At 34.9% G+C, this 20,778-nt stretch overlaps 1 protein-coding gene across 3 annotated transcripts in view; it reads left to right on the forward strand.

Annotated features, from left to right (window-relative positions):
• The first annotated feature begins 311 nt into the window (after positions 1 to 311).
• Bank1 (B cell scaffold protein with ankyrin repeats 1) overlaps positions 312 to 20,778 on the forward strand; it is a 297,267-nt gene continuing 276,800 nt past the window's right edge. Inside the window, exon 1 of one of the 3 annotated variants that reach the window (XM_074041439.1) lies at positions 312 to 590. In XM_074041439.1, coding sequence (XP_073897540.1) covers positions 521 to 590 — 70 coding nt within the window. In that variant the 5' untranslated portion in view covers positions 312 to 520. The remainder of the gene's footprint in view (positions 591 to 20,778) is intronic. The other 2 variants (XM_074041437.1, XM_074041440.1) reach the window with 2 other exon arrangements.

A 20,778-nucleotide genomic window follows, 5' to 3' on the forward strand; every position in this document is an offset into this window, starting at 1 on the left:
AGGAATTTGAAATCACTGTACAATATGTGAGCCTGGCTTAGAAAGACTGAGTAAAATTAAATATTTTAAGAAGCACAACTTGGCTTCTGCATTTTTATCCATCTCCCTGTCAATTATTCCCTCTTTCCTACTTTGAGCACACCTATTTTTTTACTGAGGCAGAATGGAACAAGAAGAGCTGTAAGTCGCAGGACGCATAAGCCCAAAGATACCTTAGGTGAAAAGGTGAGAGGGCAAAACGGGACCAGCGAGTATTATAAGAAACCAAGGCGGGTTTTTGGAAAGGATGTCAGAACAAGACCCTGAGCAGTTTCACTTCCTCAGGGCGCCCAGCAAAGCCTAGCCCTGGCCCTGTGGTCTGAGCCCGGAGCTGTTTCCGGAGACCTTGGCCACAGTCGCCCTGGTGAGAGGCAGGCTGCGGAGGGGCGCAGCAGACAAGAGCGCGCTCAGAGCCTCTGGACAGGACAGCCGAGGCCAGGCGGGCAGGACAGCTGTCCCCAGGCCCAGCTTCCCGCCCGCCATGCTGCCTGCAGCGCCCGGCACAGGGGGCGCGAGTCTGGACTGGACCCCCTGTGGCCCAGCGGCCCCAGGTGGGTGGTCGCGCGTTCGGAGGGGCCTGGGTGGGGACCCGCCCGGGACAGCCCTGGGCTACGTGGAGACTAAGGGCCACCTTTAGATAACTGTCCTGGAGCTACCCGGGCCGGTGCGCCTCTGGGACCGGGGCTTCCTGGTTCTTCTGGTAGGTGCCAGGCGGCTCTGGGACAACCTCTGCTACACACCAGGTGGGAGCGCCTCCTGCCCGGGCCGCCCAGCAATCCCGGTGTCAGAGCTGCTGAAACTTTCCCGGGCACCCGGGGCAGGATCTTGTCCTTCCTAAAATCATTTTGCAACGTGTTTCAAAGCCATATGGCATCTTAAAATCCTGTGAACAGAGGAAAATCGCCTGTTTCATAGCATCGTCCATTTACCTGTCTGGTAAATGGATGGATTGTGTCATGCCTCTCAGACAGGTGGTCGTCCCACTAACTAGGAAAAGGAAAGCAGTCGATTTGGATGACTATATAAATAGATTTACATTTTCAAATGGGCATTAAGGCAGTTGTATTTAGTATTTTCAAATGCATATGCGAATTGTATAATAATTATTTTTTTAAAAGGTGCCCAGCCTTGAAAATTAAAACAAAACAAAACAAAAAACTTCACTAGGATTACTTTTGCTGGAAATGTTCATGGTGAGACATGCAAAAAAGAAAATACATTCTGAATGAAATTCTCTTAATTTGTTGAGCAGAATTAAATTGCTCATAGCTTTACTAGCATTTTTAAGATAATATTTTTGGCTTTTGTTGCTTCTCTTAGGCATTGAATTTTTTTAATAAATAAATTTGAGTGACTACTTTTCAGTTAAAATAGGAAATGTTTTTGTAACAATGGAAAAATGACAAGAAAGGAATTAGAAGCCCATGATGTCTGAACATGTTAGCATTTTAACATTCTCAAAAACTGTAACTCAGATGAGCTGCAGGAAAACAGGCTTTGAAACGAGTAAACTTACCACTCTTGAACCCTGAGCAGGTTACTGTTTTGATGTTCTTTAACCATTTATTTAAATAGAATGGACTACAGGTTGCTTAAAACTTCTATACTGAGCATTCCAGCCAGAAAATGGCTTTTATTTCACTTGACACTCAAGTAAAACTTTGAGGTGCTTGTTAGTGTCAATGCCGTGAGTGATGTGAACCAAGTTCTATATCTTACTGACTACTCCTGCTCTCCCTGCATTTCCCTCATCTTCTTTGGTCCTTTTCAGTATAGTGTTTATCACTTGCTTCAGTTACTTCCTTATTGGTCAACAGTAATAAGAGTCATGCAACTTTTCTTGTAATAATTCGTTTTTTGCCATTAACCCATGCCCATGTCATTGCTACAAAGTCTTCTAAGAGTGCCAGTTCTTATTAATCTTTTTGTTGTTGTTGTTAAATGAAGTTTTTTTTTTTTAAATGAGAGCTTTCTCTTTTTCAGAATAGATTTTAGCTTAATGTAGCATACTAGGTGTCAGTTAACCCAACTAAATCATTTTAAAGAAAAGAAAGGTGAGACTTGTAGGATTTTCTCATGGTCCTACAGGTAGTAACTACTTAAAGGCAATCCATTCAATTAGTCATCAACCTTTTATTGCCTTAGAAGACCAGTATAAGAGTAAGTGTGAAGTGGTTAGTATGGTTTTATGCCTAGGAAGACATTGTGTTTCTAGCAGTAGGTGACTGACTCATAGACACAAATCTGTGTTAACTGTTGACTATCCAACTACACCTTAATGGCAATTGGAAAAGTATAATACCCTGTGAGAAACAAAGAAAAGATAACAAACATCAGAAGAAAATTCTTTTAGAGTGCGTGTTTAGATTTATGTTTAACTAGACGCAGTCTACCAATATCCAAAAGAGATGCTTCCTCTGTTCATTTGAAAACTAATGATGTTAGCTTAATATATAACTCAATAATTTATTAGGAGTTATTTATTAAAGTCCAGATTATTTCCCACCCAAGTCTTTTGTATTTTTTAATTGATATTATTTGGTGTCTCTGATAAAAGATAAATGATACATTTAAAATAGAAAGAATGAAAGAGTAAAACTAGCATGAATTTCATTCTACCATGTGCTGAATGCTTAGACATAGCTTTTGCAGAACATGGTTTATCTGAGTTTCTTCCTCTGTTCTGAAGTCCTTAAAGATTTGAAGAGTTTTGTTCTAACTATTATGTTCAATGAGCTAACCTAGATTTTTTTCCTACCAGGATACCCTGGTTCCAGTCTGGTGCCTAGCAAAACTTGCTTTCCATAGACTAGCCTGCAAAGTTTCTTATTAAGTTGCTTCTGCTGAGATCTCAGAGAGAACCCTTTTTTCACTTTAATATGGAACAATTCAGCAATATGTAATTGCTAAAGATTTCAGGCTTAATCATTCAGCATATTTGTTGCTACACTTGGGATAGCAGAGATACATTTTCTGCTGTATCTTTCAAAAGCACATATGGTAATGATCCTGCTCTACTTATGATGGCCTCAGACCCAGTGTCAGTTTCATTGTTTATCTACTGTATGATCATGGCTAAATAACTAAATCCATTTTTATCAAAAAGCAAAATCTATGGGAACAGTAACATTTATTTGAAAGTTATCTTGAGGATTAAAAGAGAAAATGCAAGTGAAGTCATTTTCAGGGTGTCATAACAGCCATTGTTTCATACATGTTAGTTATTTAATTTTTAGTTCATTATTCAATAGTGTCATATTTACATATAAAAGAAAAAGTTCTTATTGAAATACGGCCTCAGTGGTTTGGGAGAGAGTCAAAAGAAAATTAGAGAGTATGGTTTCCTGTATAAAGATCTGTCATATCCTTGGGGAAATACTGTGGTTAGTAGTTCTGAGAAGACAAAAAAAGCAATCCACAATGAGAACAACTAAGGGTAGATTGATTAAAAGGACATTAAACTAGAGCAATTTCTGGAAAGAATAAAAGAAAAATTTAATAGGACAAAAATGAGAGTATGATCTATTTTTCCATATCATAGAGTACCAGCAATAACTCAATACAGATAATACATAAATACAAGTGAGAAAATGAGTATCAGACAAAAAATCGTGGAATACTTCAAATTATAAGAACCTATTATATCAAAATATTGCTAGTTTAAAAAATAATTCAATCTGAAGCAAAGCACATCATTCTTGCTAAATACAAATCACATATTTTAAGAGTTGAAGTGGCTGTTACCTAATCATTATATACTGTCACTTTAATTTTTTCATAGATTATGAAATACGTTACAGTAATTTTGAAGTCATCTGTGAAATAATAGGAAGGGAATACATTTACAGAAGTTAATATTTAAAAATAAACTGCTGTTTGGCCTTGTAATTCTACTGCAGACATTAAAATAGTCCAGGTGGTGAAAAATATCAGATACTGTATGGAATTATATCCTGCCTGCATTTACTTTCATTCAGAGAAAATAATAAGCTTTTTAGACATTACCACTGGATAGAAATTTCTTTGTTTCCAAGTGCTGTGCACTGAAATAATCCAGAAAGACAACTTCCTTTTGTAATCATGACAAATGATTCCTCAATGTCTTGTAGCCTTTTATAAGATTTACTTTGTATCTAGTTAATTAAAATAAGTTATGTTTTATCATACTTTGTGTCATATTTTTCTTTCTTTTAAGCTCTTCAATTTTCCATATTACCAATTCCTGTTGCTTAATTTTTATATGGCACTGTACAGTAGAAAGACATACTGAAAAGTACAAGAGCAGTTCCTGACTTGGAATTCCACTTACTTCTCTTCCTTCTCCTTATCCTCTTCCTTCTCGTTATTCTTTGTGTACCCTGAAGACAAAGCCTCATTTTTTTTGGTCAAAGTCAACATTCTTACTCATTTTTTAGTCATAGATTATAACTCACTTTCAGAGGAATAAAATAATGTCAAAAACACTTGAAATTGTGGACTTCTTTAAATATATACCATTTATTGTGTTCCTACTTTGAATTCATATGAATTGACATCATGTGACCTTGATAATGAGAGCATCAGAAGAGTAGTACATACTCTGAACAAGAATCACATTGCTCCAACAATTATAATTAGTGTCTTCTGCAGTGATGGCTTGTGGTCATGAATTTAGTTTTTGTTTATCATGCAAGGTTTTTATTTCTCCTTTAATTAAGAAGGAAAGCTTTGCTGGAGACAGTAATCTAGGTTGGCAGCTATTTTCTTTCAGGACTTGAAATACATCATCCCATGCTCTGTTTCCTTTTAGAATTTCTGCAATTAGAATTACTGTTATTCTGATGGGTTTGTCCTTATATGTGACTTAGCACTTCTCTCTTGCTGTTTTAAATATTCTTTTCTTGTTTCATATATTTAATGTTTTTAACTGTGATATGCCTTGAAGAGATTATTTTCTGGCCTTGTCTAAATTGGTGTCCTAATACCTTTCTGTATGTAGATCACTGTCTCTTTCTCAAAATTTAGGAACTTTTCTGCTATTATTTTATTAAATATGTTTTCTATAACCCTACCTTGTACCTCTTCTGTATGCATGATGATTCATAGGTTTGGTCTTTTAATGGTGACCCCGAGATCTTGTATGTTCTGTTCATACTTTCTATTTTTTCTTTATAAGAATGTTCTAGGCTATCTACATTATCTTCAAGCCCTGATATTCTGTTTTCAACTTGATCCAGGCTTTCAAGTGGTTTTTTTATTTGAGTTATTGAAATTTTCTTTTCCATAATTTTAGTTTGTTTTTTCAGTATGTCTACATTTTTATCGAACTTCTCTTTTATGTGCTGCATTGTCTTCCCTATTTTACTCAGCTGGTTATTTGTATTTTCTTGGAATTCATTCAGCCATTTATTTGTGGCCTTTTTCATTGATCATTGATATAATCATTGTCTTGAATATTTTGATGTTTCACCCATTTCACTGTCACTGGATAATGAAATTGCTGAATTTTGTGAGCTTTGGAGGTCATGATGCCTTTTTTTTTTCATATTGTTTCTGTTTTTTGCATTTGGCCAAAGATTGGTTGGGAGTTTTAATCTCCTGAGTCCTTTCGGGTGAAGTATTCATAATGTTTAAGCAGAACTAGGTATTAGCTAAATTGTGGCATAGTTCCTCATTTCTGGACTTGGGGTGTTGCTCAAAATAGTTGGTCTGACCCCATGCTCTATTCGGGTAGAAGCCTAACTGCATAACTGATAGATATATCCACTGTGAAAATACAGTAATCACTAAAAATAATCACTACTACAACTCCAGTATCTTTAGAGGAATAAAAGGGCAATGAACTAAGAGGGTACAAGTTAAGAAGAATAAAAATGAAAGGAGCACAGGAGCAATAATACTAGTGAATAGTACAAGATGTGTGGGACTACAGTAAATAGAATGGAAGGATTAAAAGGGAGAAGGAAAAAGATAAAAAGATCCAGCTGAAGGTATAGTGAGAAAAAGAGGAAAAAGAAAAAAAGATCTAGCAGTCTAACAACCTGCCCAAGACAATAACAATAAAGGATTGTAGCAGGGGGGAATACTGAAATAACAAAAATGGTAGATAACTGATGTGAAAACAGAAAGAAAATTTTAAAAAAGGAGGAGGGAAATAGGAGAGTGAGAAAGAAGAGATGGTTAAAAAACTGAATACCAAAAGGTGGTGCTGTGGAGCATGTGTATAATCTGTGCATTCAAAATGAAACAAAAGTCCCAGAACAACCTGGGCCCTTTGGAGAGAACTCATCTCAAAGATCAAAAACAATTAAAAAAAAAAAAAAAACCCAAAAACCTACAATCAGGCTACAGAGGTCAAAGAAATTAGATTTTAAAAGGATAAATGGAGAAGTAGTACATAAGAAGTATAAAAGCAAAAAAAAAAAGAAAAAACCATATCAATTACTGAATAGAATATTTAGACTATTTGGTCTGGTTTAAAAAATCTCTACAGAAAAAACAGTTCAAATTTTAAAAAGTACAAAAAATTGGGGAAAATTAAAAGAAATAACAGCAAAGCCAAAAAACAAAAATTTTAAAAAAAAGATGGTACTTTTCCCAGTTTTTTATGGATGTCATTGACGAGCGCAGTTGCTCAAATTCTTGCTCGATGCTGGCTTGATTCTTTCTTTGACAAGTTATAAATGAGCTACCAGATGTATGTTAATAGACTTCCTGTTTTCCTCTGTGGCATTCCCTATCCACCAGAAAGGGGTTACATGGGGGGGAGGACAGGATGGGGCCATTTGTAGCCAGCAGTTCTTAGACTCTTGGTCCTTCAATTATCTAGTCTGGGATGGGGAAGCACCTCTGTTAGAGAAGACTCTGTTCTGAGAGTTCTTTTCTCCAGTTCTCTTCTGAGCTTGGCCCAGCTGGGAGGTGGCTTCTACTTGGAGACTCAGATCACACTGTGTAGTTTTCTCTCTCTGATTCTCAAAGAGAACGTGTCTAGTCCTTGTGTGTTTCTATAGACTTGAGACTGCAGGGACTTCTGGTTCTAAGGCCGTAAGGCGGCAGGTCTTGGTCTTTACACAGTAGTTTCTGTGGCCAGTGCTCACGGCCATGAGTGAAAGTCCACGGCAATGAGCGAAAGTCCCATTGGGAAAGACCCAATGGGAGAAGGGCACAAGTTTCTCCTTACCTGTATGTTACACTAATTCCCAGTCTTGTATTTAATTAGTCTGCCAGCCTGGTCTCTAATGAGTCTGTTGTGTTTTCTGAGTGGTACTTTATTGTTTCAACTTTGCTTCTTCCCTTCTGCCTGCAGCTTTTGCTGAAGGGTTGCATCTATTTTTCCTATTCTTTCCTCTTTTTCCTTTCTTTCTTGTATTAAGATTCTGTTTGTTCACTACTGAGATCACAGTGTGTGTGTGTGTGCGCGCGCGCGCGCGTGTGTGCTTCTTTTCTTTTCTTCTTCTGCAGCAGTCCCTGCCTTCTTCACCTGCCAGTGTACCACTTAGCCTTTGGCACTGGACTCTTTGCTCATGCAGAAAGGAAGTCTGCTACCTTCATTTTTAAAGTCTGGATATATCTGTTTGCTGTTGAATCCTCAGCACTTTCTCCCCTTTGCCCATCTGAAAGAGTGGCTGGAGTGCTGCTCTTGATCACTTCCCTGGTGCTGCTAGAGCTGGGTGCCTTCAGTCTTCCTATCTTAATTGGAACGTCTCTTTTATTATTTTTCAATAAATGCTTAGAACTTTCACTATTCTAAGCATTTATGTATAGACCTTTCCTTTATCGTGTCATATCAACCTATACCATATAAATCAGTCAGATTCCCAGAAATAAGTCACTTAGGTCAAGATTAGGGGCTTGCTTGCTTCAAACACAGCCATCTCATGTGTTTGAAGCAGCAAATATCATTGGCTGCTTAGTGGCCAATGACTTGTGTTGTTGGGCTTATACAGATTTTTTGGACTCAACAGAGCTCTTCTTTCCTTCTAAACAAAAGATAATGCAATTGTTGTCATTGGAATATCAGATATTTGATCTGATACACAGTAGAGGATGATAGCTAATTCACTTCTGTGGAAGACATATAATTAGAAAGAAGCTGTGACAGGAAACTTGAGGAATCTGTGAAAAGCAGGGAGTAGTCATAATTTCTGATTTTTTTAGTTCCAAACTGTGTAAGATCCAGGTGTATTATTATTCTTGATTTTGTCCATAGACCTGCCAGAGGGTCCCTTACAATTTAGCTTCTTTCAAGGCTAAAAAGAATCAGGGCTAGAGGACATTATTTTCAAAAACTGCCATTTCTCTTCCCATAAACTTCTTCTCTTTTATAAAATTGTTGTTTTTGCTAAGATGATGTCTGCTGTGTATCTTCCATTACAAATGAAACAATCTGAGAATTTTATTCCTTTTATGCACTAAGAATAGAATTTAAGTCCAGATGTCCTCCAGATGAGAATATTTGGGGTTTCTTGACTGTATTATTGAAATTTGGAGAAAACTGATGCCACTATTTTTAAGCCTTCAAATTTAAGTACCTAGACCTGATGAGGGTGTAATTCACACAAAGGTAAATATTATAAGAGTTAAGAAGTTTAGAGTTTTGAATTTGAATTGCATAGTTATAAAATTATGAAAAACAGCAGTTTCCCATATTTTATTAACAGAATGTTTTCACTTATTTGGAAAATTTATGCTGATTTTGGTACATTTAAAAAGCATATTTGAATTAAAACACAGATTGAGAGAATACTTGTGATAGCTATCTTAATAAAAGTGGAATAGACATTATAAACATAGTGTAATTTATTGCTATCTCAACGGGTATATGAAGAAAAATAGAATCATTGGCAGGTCATTCTGAAAACATCATATACAATATTAGTGGATTAATATTAGTCTGCAGCAATATAAGCATTGTACTTCAGTATTAGTCCTTGACCAACATATTTTCCTATAATAGAGTAGAAAGTAAAATATCCTTATTTAATTACAGATGGTATGTTAAAAATGGGATTTATGATCACGTTGGGAAACAAGTAAGTATTCAGTTTGCTCTTGCTAAACTACAGAGATATGAGCAAATAACTGAAGTTCAGTATGACCAGTGTTGAGGGTGAAGCAATGAGACTTGGAATGACAAAAATTTCAGGACTTGAAAAAATTTCACTCACAGTGTTATAATGAGTGAGGGGAAGAGTTGCAGAATAAGTTGAAAAAGTAACCCAAAACTTAAATTGCATGAATCTGTATAAAGTCTCCTAAGTAAAATGGGCAACTATAGAAGAGTTTTTCATCAGAGAATTGACATGATTGTTGTTCTTGGAAGAGCACATCATCCTCTATTGTCATAGTGAATTGCAAGAGTGCAGCAGTAGACATCAGTGAACAACTAGGAGTTTACCAACCAGCAAAATACAGATCTAAACCCATGACTTGTTGTAAGGTAGATATAGAAATAGGATCAAGGGGGATGTGAAAAACAGTTCCTAGGCTAACGACATAGAAAACTAGGATGATCATGAAATTGTCATCTACTCCAGTGGAAAGGATTGACAAGTCAGGAGGAAACTGGGGGGGCATGAGAGAACATCAAGATTTGGATTTCAGACGTCACATTGGAGAGCTGGAGGAATATGTAGGCAAGTAGTGGTTCAATGTTAGAGTCTTGGATGTCAGAACAGTAGTTCAAGCTAGAGATATAAAAATTGAGAAAAAGTATTTGTGTTAGTTACCTTTTTGTGGCTGTGTCAAAATGCCTGAGGAATCAACTTAAGGGAGCAAGGATTTATATTGGCCTGTAAGTTCAGAGGTTTCACTCCATAGTTGGCTGATGTTTCTGCCTTGCTACATTCCTAGAAATGCCATTGTTTTAGGCATGGAGCAGGCAGAAGCATCATAATGGAAGGGCACAGCAGGAAAAAGCTGCTCACCTGATGGCAGACAGGAAGCTGAGAGAAGGAGAAAGGGTCTGGGGGCAAGTTAGACTCTTCAAAGTCACACATCCAGTGATCCACTTCCTCTAACCAGGTCCCACCTCCCAACTTCCCATTCAGCTATGAACTCATCAGTGAATTAATGCATTGATGAGGTTAGGATCCCAGTAAACCAATCACCTCTCATCAACATCACTAGCTGGGGGCCAAGCCTTCTATAAATGAGTCCTAGGAGCCATGTATATCCAACCCATAACAGTATTTAAACTGCAACAGTGAATAACAGAAAAATTTGAAACAGAAAGAAAAGATAACTTGGGATAGAGACTTGTGGAAAGTAAACATTTCAAGGTTAGTACAGAAAGAGAAGTCTCCCAACATAAGGAGGAAAGGATAAAAGGTAGGAAAGTGAGGGTATATTGGCACGAAATAAAAAACAGAATGTTTTAGGAAGACAAGAGTGGTAAAGTGTCCAGGTCAGGTAAATTGAGGACTGAAATTTCTCAACGCATTTGGCATCCTGCAACTTAAGATGACTTTAGAGAGAGAAATAGCTTTAGCACAGAGAATTGAGCCAGAGAGAATGCGAATGAATTGAAACCTTCTGGAAAGCACGGCTGTCAGAGAAGGAGATGGAGGAGATGTAGCATCAGAGAAGAGTCTCATTTTTATTTTAAGATCAGTGTTACTACAGCAATTTAACTGTACTCTAAAGCTGATGGGATCATAAAAAGGGAATTTTCCACTATGGACCTTCCCCTGATGAAAAATTGCACTAGGAATTCATTTTTATGTATACAGATTTTCTTGTGTGTTTAAGCATTTGTCTCACTACTGCCTTTCCTTTTCTTTATTTCTATTACCGCCTTCCATGATTCTGGCACTCCTCTCCCTCCTTCCCTTCCTTTCTTTCCTGTTTTGTTCTTTGTTGTGGACCTTTCACTTTTTGTGAAAACCTTGACACATTTTAAAACTGTTTCTTAGCCTTATTTTTTTAATAGATAATTCCTTCCTTTTTATCCAGATTGGAATCCATGCATCATCATTATAGTCTTACCTACATGTCCTTCAACTCCCTGACCCTTTTCTTTTTCAATCACCATCACTAGATTATAAATTGCAGCCCTGAATAAATCTATCCAACTGAGGCTGAATATTTAGATAAAAGCACATTAAATCAGGTTGATAATTATGCATTTAGGAAAATCTTGTTACATATTAGTAGCTTAATATAAAATTTTGATAATAAAAGGCAGTGAGCAACAAATTGTGTTCTGCAGTAACACAATGCATATTTTACTGTAAAGTTAGAGGGATACAATCTCACTTGTCTGTTGAGCAAAAAACTGTACAGTGTTGCCCAGCACCACAGTCCCTAGACATGTAGCTATAAAGAACTTGAAATATGGCTTGTTCAAATTGTGATATGCTGTAAATACAAAATACAAGCTTTCAAAAACTTAGTACAAAATAATAGAATAAAATTTCCCACTAATTTTTACATTGATTCTATGTTGAAATAATGTATTACATTTATTGGATTAAGTATATAATTGTAATTGATTGTCATAATTTAAACCAATAAAATGATGCAATATGGATGTGAAAGCTAAATTATATATGTGGCTTTTATTCTTTGCATTATATTTCTGTTGGATAGCACTGTTCTCAACTTTCAGGAAAAACAATTCCAATGAAAGAGTTCAGACATATTGTTGAATATATAATCAAATCATTCTCATAATAAAAATTTTTGATTTCTCCAGCAGTTTAGGAAAAATGTCTGTTCATACTTACCACAAGTGGTATTTTTCTAATGATATTTAACTATCATTTAATTAGCATTTTTTCTTGAAATTGAGTATTTTTATATATTTCTTTGGCATCTGTATTTTCTCTTTTGTGTATTACATATTCATATTGTCTTAAAATTATAAGATCACATTACCTATTAAATAATTAAACTTTATCTTATGCATGACAAATATTTTTCTAGGTCAGTGCTCTACCACTTGAGCCACACCTCTAGCTCATAAATATTTTCTTAATTTATCATTTGTCAAATGATTTTGGTTATTGTATTTGTTGCCACTGAACATCTTAAACACTCTTTGTGGTAAATATGCTTATCAGTTTTTTCATAGCTTCTGTCTCCTGTATTGACAGAAAGAGTTTATAATCCCTATTTTACATATATAGTTTTCTACATTTTTTCCTGATATTTTAATTTTTACATTTAAATAGCTAATGTACTTGGAGTTTATTTTTGTATATAGCATGAAGCAGGAATCCAGTTTTCTATTTTAAAATAAAGGTAATTGAGAAATCAGTAATAATTAAATGAACCAAGCTCTCGCCAATGAATTACATACAGTATTCTCTATTCTCTGCTATGTTCCATTAATGTATTTGTTTACTCCCCAATCCAATATCTGTTAAGGAAAGTTCTCTCAAGAAATGCTTCACAGTTTTCTTGGCTATTGTGGCTATTGTTAGTTATTCCTCCATTCTTCCACTTGGATTTAAAAATTATTTTTATCTACTCCTTTCCCATGAAACAATTGAGATGTACAGTACATGGATTAGAGACATTTAATGGAAAGCAATTTTAAACAAAAATAAATTTAATATGGAGAATTATGTTTTTATACAATTTAAGTCATGAGTTTGGGAGAAGTCTCTAGGTTTGGTTCCCAGGAACAGTTTTCCTAACTAGCCCAATAAGGGAATCTAACTGTCTCTATTACCAACAGGAAGCAGAGGAACCAGAAAGGCTCTTAGCCAGCTGTTGACACCAAGAATACATTAGGGTCAAGACACTAAAAGTTTCTGGCTCTTGAACCATCTCCTATTGTCCAAATAAAAATAGAGTCATCCTGTCCCATTGGAAATGCCTTGTGTTTATATATTAATTTTTGGGGAGAATTAACTTAAGATATGCTAGTAAATCTTTTATTGGATTAATTTGGGTAGAAAATATTGTCTATAAAAGCTGAAAGATCTCAGAAGATATGTATAGTACCTTCATGTATTTAAGTCAAATAACAAAGTTGAAAATTTCCACTCATTACAATCACTTTTTCAATATGATTCAGTTGAAAAAATGTAACATGATATTGTTTCTATATTGAAAAATGTCTTTGCATGTAGAATTCATCCCAAAGTTAGAAATTGTGCCTTCTATATTGAAATTATAAGAAAGAAATGCGTATTTTAAATTAGATAATATTAAACTGTACAAGTTGTTGAAATAAAACAACAAATGCCTTCAAATGCAGACATATAGAACTGCAGTTTAAAATATGTCAAGATTTTTATTTGTATTAAATACAAGGCAAATAAAGTACCCTCCATTCCTCCATATTTTGTAAGAACATCATGCTGATCAAATGTAATTCTGTATGTAAATTGTCTAGAGCATGCATAGCAGGTGCTTAGCAACTGGCAAATATTATTATTTCAAGTGTGCAGTGGTGTTCAACTCTCACTTTTATTAGAAGGAATGTGTTTATATGGTTTATTTTCTTCACTTCCGTGTCATGTACATATGAATGTTAGGACTGATAACTTTATATAAATGTTCTTCCATGTTCTCCTGATTAATTTTTTCCATCAATATGTTGAACATAATAATTCCTAAAACATATTATCTCAGTTTCACTACAAATTGAATTTGATAAAAGCTATACTATGAAAATAAATTATATGGTATTAAGTGTGGAATTGTGTTTTGTCTTCAGGAAAAATAATGGCAAAGAAAACATTCTCATTTTGATAATATGATTCTGTTTAGATATCATTTTAAAATAAGAATGTGGTTACTTTTTTTCATTTCTTTATTCTTGAAGGAGACATAGTCCTCAACTATATATGTTTACCCTGAAAAACGAAACCAAAAACAAAACAGTGTCACCCACAAAATGACCAAATTATAGTGGAATTAACCCAGAGTCTCTTAATATCTTTTGTGATGAAGTATTTCTAATATCATCATTCTGGTGGAAGCAATAGTTCATACAGTTGTACAGGAAAGGCTTTAGTGATACATTCAGAATTGTTTAAAAGATGCTTGACTTAATTTATAATTTATTTATATATAATTTATAGTATTAATTATAAATCTATAGTTACAAATCTATATGGCACAAAGTATCCCACCTACATCTTTGAAGGCCAACAGAATAATAAAAATATTTCCCCAAGCAACTTTCTAACTTTTAGCAACATATGGGTAATTAGAAAGAATTACAATTATGGAAAGGAAATATGATCTACTTTTCTGTTTCTTTTAGAAGAACAAGTCTGCTGAGAAGTTGCCAATTAAAAAATGTTACATTTCTGCTTTTCCTTAGGAAAATGTAGAAGATTCATCAAAATGCCTTGGTATTTACTTGTAGTATTTTATTACTTTATGGATTCATTTTCTGATCTGGTGTGTATAATAGATGCATCTTTAGGAGTTGTAGACCTTTGATAATTCTGTTTCAAGACCTCTTTATACCTGTGTTTTTTAATCAGCAAAAGATGGAAGAATATATTGCAATACTTGGATCATAGTGAATTCTCTGTAACTGATAGATATGGCTCTGTAATTGAGTAGATGCATGGCCCTTTATAAAGGGTGACCCACACTTATCTGATGGCCAATAAATACAGTAATTGAGCTCCCAAGGCTTTATTTCTTTAAGTACTCTGTTCTGTAGCATCTATGTTCCTTAGAAAACGTTTTCTGTGGTTTAACATTATGTATGTTAGAATATTTTGATGGTCTAAGAAGCTCTGTAAGCAGCAATGAATGGACGGTTCCTCTCACCTGTTGCTTCACAAATGTATTGATCCATTAGCACATTGTCATTGCAATACTAGTAGAAAAATAAGTTATTTTCCACAAAGTTACCATCTCTGTTAAAGGGCAAATAATTCTTGAGAGGATTTTTTTTTCAGCCAGTGATTGATAACACTGCCTTTAGCTATATTTTGTTTAATGCTATGCAGACCATGATGTAAGCAAAGTTTGGATCTCTTCTTGATGGACACATTTTGATGGAAGGACAGTGAGGGAAAGAAGCTTAAAATAGGAATAGAAACTGGAGAGTGATAGAGTAGAGAAAGTGTCATTGATAGACTGTTGGAGCACACAAGGTATGCCTATTTCTCTAATTGCTTGATGATTTCTCCCAGTTGTTCAGGTAAGGTCATTGTGGCATGTTCTGGAGAAAATGAGAGGCAAATCAGAATGTGGTAATCTAAAGAAAATAAAGTATGTGAATGAAATAAAACTAGGAAAGTGTATGAGGAATTATAAATATAGGTGTATTTGGGAATGCAGTTGATATTTAAATATCATGTGTTCATCTCAACTTGATCAAATGATTTTGTAGAAATTTTCACATTAGACTGTGTAAACCTACCACTAATGTCAATAACCATCTAAATATGTGACATATCATTATTTAAATATTGAGATTTCATTCACCAAGATTTTCTAAAATTAAGGACAATTTGACTAGAATGGTCACAAACAGATTATTTCCTTGTTAGAAATATTTGTCAGTAAAACATGTGTTTAGGCAAGCATATGGCCTACTAAGAGTTATCCAAGTAAGTTATTATTGAATTTTTTTTTGCCTAAAACAATAGCAAGTGATAAGTGCAAGCAATTTAGAGAATAAATGTTATGTTTTGTAGGTTGACTAGATTAATAGGCTACATAGAAGCAACATTAACATGGCAATGACTTTTATTACTCCGATAAATACATTAGATTCCCTTTAAAGAAAGGGGTAACCTGTGGTATCAGTTCAGTAGAAATAAACACATCAATAGATACTAGCTGATTAGCTAGTAAAAGAGTGACACTTGAGCAGCTAGTTAAGTTTGTGAAACGGGAAAAAGTTGTGACCATTTCTGAATGTCCTATTTCTGGGGTGTTCTGAATATCACATTCCTGAATGTCCTTGGAGTTTTTATTTCAACTTTTAGATTAGCACCCTAGTTTTGCCAATGGTTTTCAGATTGTTTTGTGGAAAAACTTCCTATGATTATGAAAAATCTTAAAAATTCATGGGGCCTTTTATATAGAGATAATGTTAGGCATTTCTCAACAGTAAATTAACTTTTAATCTGATAACAAATAGTTTGGTTATTTTTATTAGGCTATAGCCTTTTAATAAACTTAGAATATTTAGCATTTGAGAATACTTTCTAGGGTTAGTAAAAATAAAAAGGATGAGTAGAGTATAAAAGCAAATTAAATTCAATAACCTCTGCGTGTCTAGATTAATGCATCTTATTTTATTCTTTTATTTCTCTGAGACAAAATGTGATCATGATTAGAAATATGTGATTGGAAAAAATGTAGGAAAGAATCCACGATCTATATACTTTGGCTTTTAATTTTTCAATGTTTGCTTCTTTTGGGGGTGGTGTTGGAAATCAAACCCAGGCCTTCTGCACAAGTACTCTGTCAATGAGCTACATCTCTAGTCCCTCTACATTTACTTTCAGTAATTTTGCTTACTCAGCTTTGTAGCTCATACCTGTTTATGGACTTTAAATTTGTATCTGCATGTCTGCTAGTTGAAGTGTCAATCAAAAAAGCAAAATCCACAATGATTTATTCAGTAAAAGAACAATAAAAACTGTTATTCATTAATCTAAATAAAGATTGAATAGTTTTTAGTAGCATAGAAATAATTTTTGTGGCACTGGATATGAAGTCAAGGAAGCCCAAGATCAAGTCCTAATTCTGTCACTAACAGACCTTAAATCTTGCAAGCTCCAAATCTCTCTGATGCCCAGGAGGCATTATATACTGATTGCACTAATTGTTCATGGTAACACTTGTTTCATATTAGTAATTTAATTAATATCTCTTGTGTTGAAAGAAAAACATAGTAGAAGTAAAAATAGCTTTCACTAGACCTTTGGAATTGAGGAAATGAGAACAAAAGCCTCTATAATCTTTTGCAGGGGAATTATATTTTATTCATTTATTCTTCAAATATTTATTCTTCATTTTCTGTGCTGGGCTCAAGGGACCACAAGAAGATCCTGTAGCCTGAAGTGAAATAGGGATAGGACAAGCTCTATTTCATTTTATCTTCACCTTAACTCAATCTTGGATGACTCAAAAACCTCAACTTCACTGGGGTCTGAATAACTCACTCATGAGAACCAGTTAGCAGCAGCTGAATGTTTTTCCTAGCATGGGGTTGACCTCTGATATGCAACTACTTTTCCAGAAGTCATCACTCACCTCAGTGCAGTCCTGAGCACATTTCCCTGAGACAGCAATTTGCATGTTTCAGCCCTTCTCATAAAACCTTCCCCAAAGTTTACCTATTCTGCTTATTGTCTTGTTTAAGAAAAAACAATAGTTAGATTGCCTTTTTTGTTTAGGAACATTTTGTATCACCACCATAAATGAGACACCATCATCACATGTCATAAATGGAAGTTGACCATACAAATACACAGATTAAAAATAAGATGGTGTTGAAAAAAATTATAGCTATAACTATAATTATAAAATTATAGCTAAGGACAGGCTATGGGCATATTAGCTCACACTCTCTTTGACAGTGTTGGAGTTCATGAAGTCACAGAGGCTCTAAGCTGGGACATTGTCCTATAGTGATTAGAATTGGAGAAGTACCTTAAGGGATTGAATTTCTCCCTCTGCGACTCCCTGTCACTGTGCTTCTAGGTGCTTGCAACTTACCCATGAGCAAATGCTATTCTCCAAAAGTAGATTTCACTTTACAGGTTGAAATGAATTTTCATTTAGTGCTTACAAGTGTCAGGCACTAGTAAAAATGCACTAATACTTACTAATTCTCACAACAACTAATTTCCTAGGTAGTGTTAACCATGTGTTACAAGTAGGAAATCTAGACACAGAGATGTTAATTATTTGCTTCAGGCCATATAACTAGTCAATAGTAGAGTATATTTTAAGTGTAAAATGGCCAAATCCAAAATCTTGGCCCATTTACCACTTTATGTCTCTTTAAAATAAACTAATTTCATTCTCACACGAATAAGTATCCATTTCCATATCAAGAAATTATTCAGCCCATGTGGACACTTCAGTAGTTGTTGTATGAGGTAATATGAAACATAAAAAATGCCATTGTAAGTTATAAGCAGGTTATCATAGGAATATTCTTTACAAGAACAAATAAGTCTCCAAATGATAATTGTTAAAAAAGAGTTTTGCTATTTCCAGGTCCTTGGAGATGAATGTGATAACAGGAAGTGAAATAGCTACAACATAATGCTAGAAACGCAGTGTCTTTAATCATGGCCATTAGGGTATTTGAAATCACCAAAGCAGTAAATGAGATGTGATTAAAACATATTGTAAAAAGTTAGCAATAAAGAGTACCGTAAGAATGCAGCGCTACTAATTTGCATCTGCCTAATGTTTCACATCCTCAAGGGAATTTTTAACCCCCCACTAATTGACTCTTAGAAAATTCTTCTAATGTATCATTTGCTTTGACTCAATGGGAAATCTAAACAATGATCATTTAAGCCATTGAATCAGGGTTATTCTGCAAACACCGTGAAGAGAAGCAGACAGTATATTGCATACATGTCTGTTTTACTTCAGAAGGCTTTAAGAATGGGAAAGAAGGAATTAGAGACAAAAGAAGTGTTCAGATGTTGTGGTAGAGAGAATCCCCCAAAATGCCTGGGTCCTAATTGCTGAACTATACATGTCAGATTCCATGGCAAAGGGGAATTAAGTTGCAGATGGAATGAAGATTGCCAATCAGCTGATTCTGAGATGGGGAGATTGTCATAGACTGTCTAGAGGAGTTCAATATAATCACAGTGTCCTCCTTCCAAGGAGGGAGAAGAGGCAGAACCAGACAAATGTCAGCATGAAAAGGGTGTGGGCCAGTGTTTCTGGCTGAAGATGGAGGAATGAGGCCTTGAGTCACAACCTGTGGATGCCTTGTGGAAAGTGGAGAGTAGAACACAGCCTTGCCAAAGTCTGATTTTAGCCAAGTGTAACCCTTTGCACTCACTTCTGGAGTTAAGAAGTTAAGTTTCTGTTAAGAAATTTGTGTTGCTTTTAGAGTCACTGTATTTTGGGTAAACTTTGTTTTTTGTCTTTTGTGGTACGGGAAGTGCTCTACCACTGAGTTACATCCCCAGCCCATTTTTGATAGGTTTCTTACAGCAGCAGTATTGGCAACGAACAGAGATTTCTAAACACATACAGACTCAGCCAAGAGGAAGAGTAGCATGAATATAAGATAGGAGCCCAGACACCAGGCATTCCTACACCATCAGTCCAGTTCAAAAATTGGTTGTTAAACCATGAAGAAATAAGCTTTGATAACATCTGAAGAGAACATCAATGTTACCTTTTTGAAGTCATCTTTGGGAAAATATGTACTTTCTCAGTATTTTTACATCTTTCTGGAATTCATATTGTTTAGAAAGCCTTATTATATTTAGTTACAATCAGCAAAATTCTTATCAAAGGCTACTGCTGTGATTAGATTTCTTAATAGCATAAACATGTGAACTTTGGGAAGGCATTTATTTTTTCTGCACCTCATTTGCCAGGAGTGCAAAATGAGATAAAAAGAACACAGGGCTGTAGAAATGTTAAAATATGTTAATACTTGTGAGATACAGGACAGTGTTTTGTGCTACATTTTGGTAGCCTTATTCTAATTATTGACATTGTTATCATTATCGTTGCTGTTCATATCATTGACTGACTGCTGGGTACCAGACACTAACCAGGCACACAGGCATCACATTTTATCTCTGGGAATTAGGGATCAGTATCTTCACTTGTTCCAGTAAAGAAACTGAAGCTCACTTAACCAAGAACTTTAGAATGATAAACTCAGGACTGTTCCTGAAATGTTTGGTTAAATTTCTACTTCCTGTAGTACCTGATGTTGTCTGCTTCTAATGCAAAATCCCTATTCCATCTCAACCCCTAAAAACACTGAGACAACTGATTTAGCCATGCAAGCATTATTCCATGCTTTCAAAAGTTTGGTAATACTACTTTATGTTCCTACTTTGTTTTCATATCTGAGAATATGAGCAGTTTTTTAAGCCTGGTAGGAAATTATTTTGAGAATGCTTTCTCTTAATCATAAAATTTCATTTGAAGTAGGGCTGATTTGCCATTTATGAACCATATGGCATAATTTTATAGGTTATTTATAGGTTATTTTTTAAATGTTTGAAGAATAAAAAAAAATAAAATTATACCATGGTCTTCCACTTAGAAATATTGTTAATATTTGTCTTGCATTGTTTGTGTGTATATACATAAAATGATTTTCAGTCTTTTAAATGTCAAACCATTAAAAAAAATAGCAACATTTGTCAAAGGGGGACATCTTGTAAAATTTAGATCTTTTTTGACTTGTAAATTTTTCAAGTCTGCCTGTTGTGACATGTAATGAATTACTGGCCCTTGACTTCCGTGATGCATTTTCACAGTAACAGTAGGATAAGTAAGATGAGAAGCATCCTCAAGTCAGTCTCTCTTTCTCTCTCTCTCTCTCTCTCTCTCTGCCCTTAATTTTGTTTTTTGACACAGAGTATCACTGTGTAGCCCAGACTGGCCTTAAACTAGCAATCTTTCTGCTTCACTCAGTTTCTAAGGTGCTGGGATTACAGGTGTTTCCCCATGGTTCTCTCAGCCATAGGTCTTAATGAGAAACTAAAATAAATTACCTATATTAAGGTAAAGTATAAAATCCTTTTCCTTTTGTAAAAACAAAACAAAATCTTTTTATCTCTTAAAGTCTGAACAATTTTTAATAACATTAAAAGATTATTAAAT

Source organism: Castor canadensis, chromosome 9, assembly GCF_047511655.1.
Source record: "Castor canadensis chromosome 9, mCasCan1.hap1v2, whole genome shotgun sequence".
Lineage (NCBI taxonomy): Eukaryota > Metazoa > Chordata > Mammalia > Rodentia > Castoridae > Castor > Castor canadensis.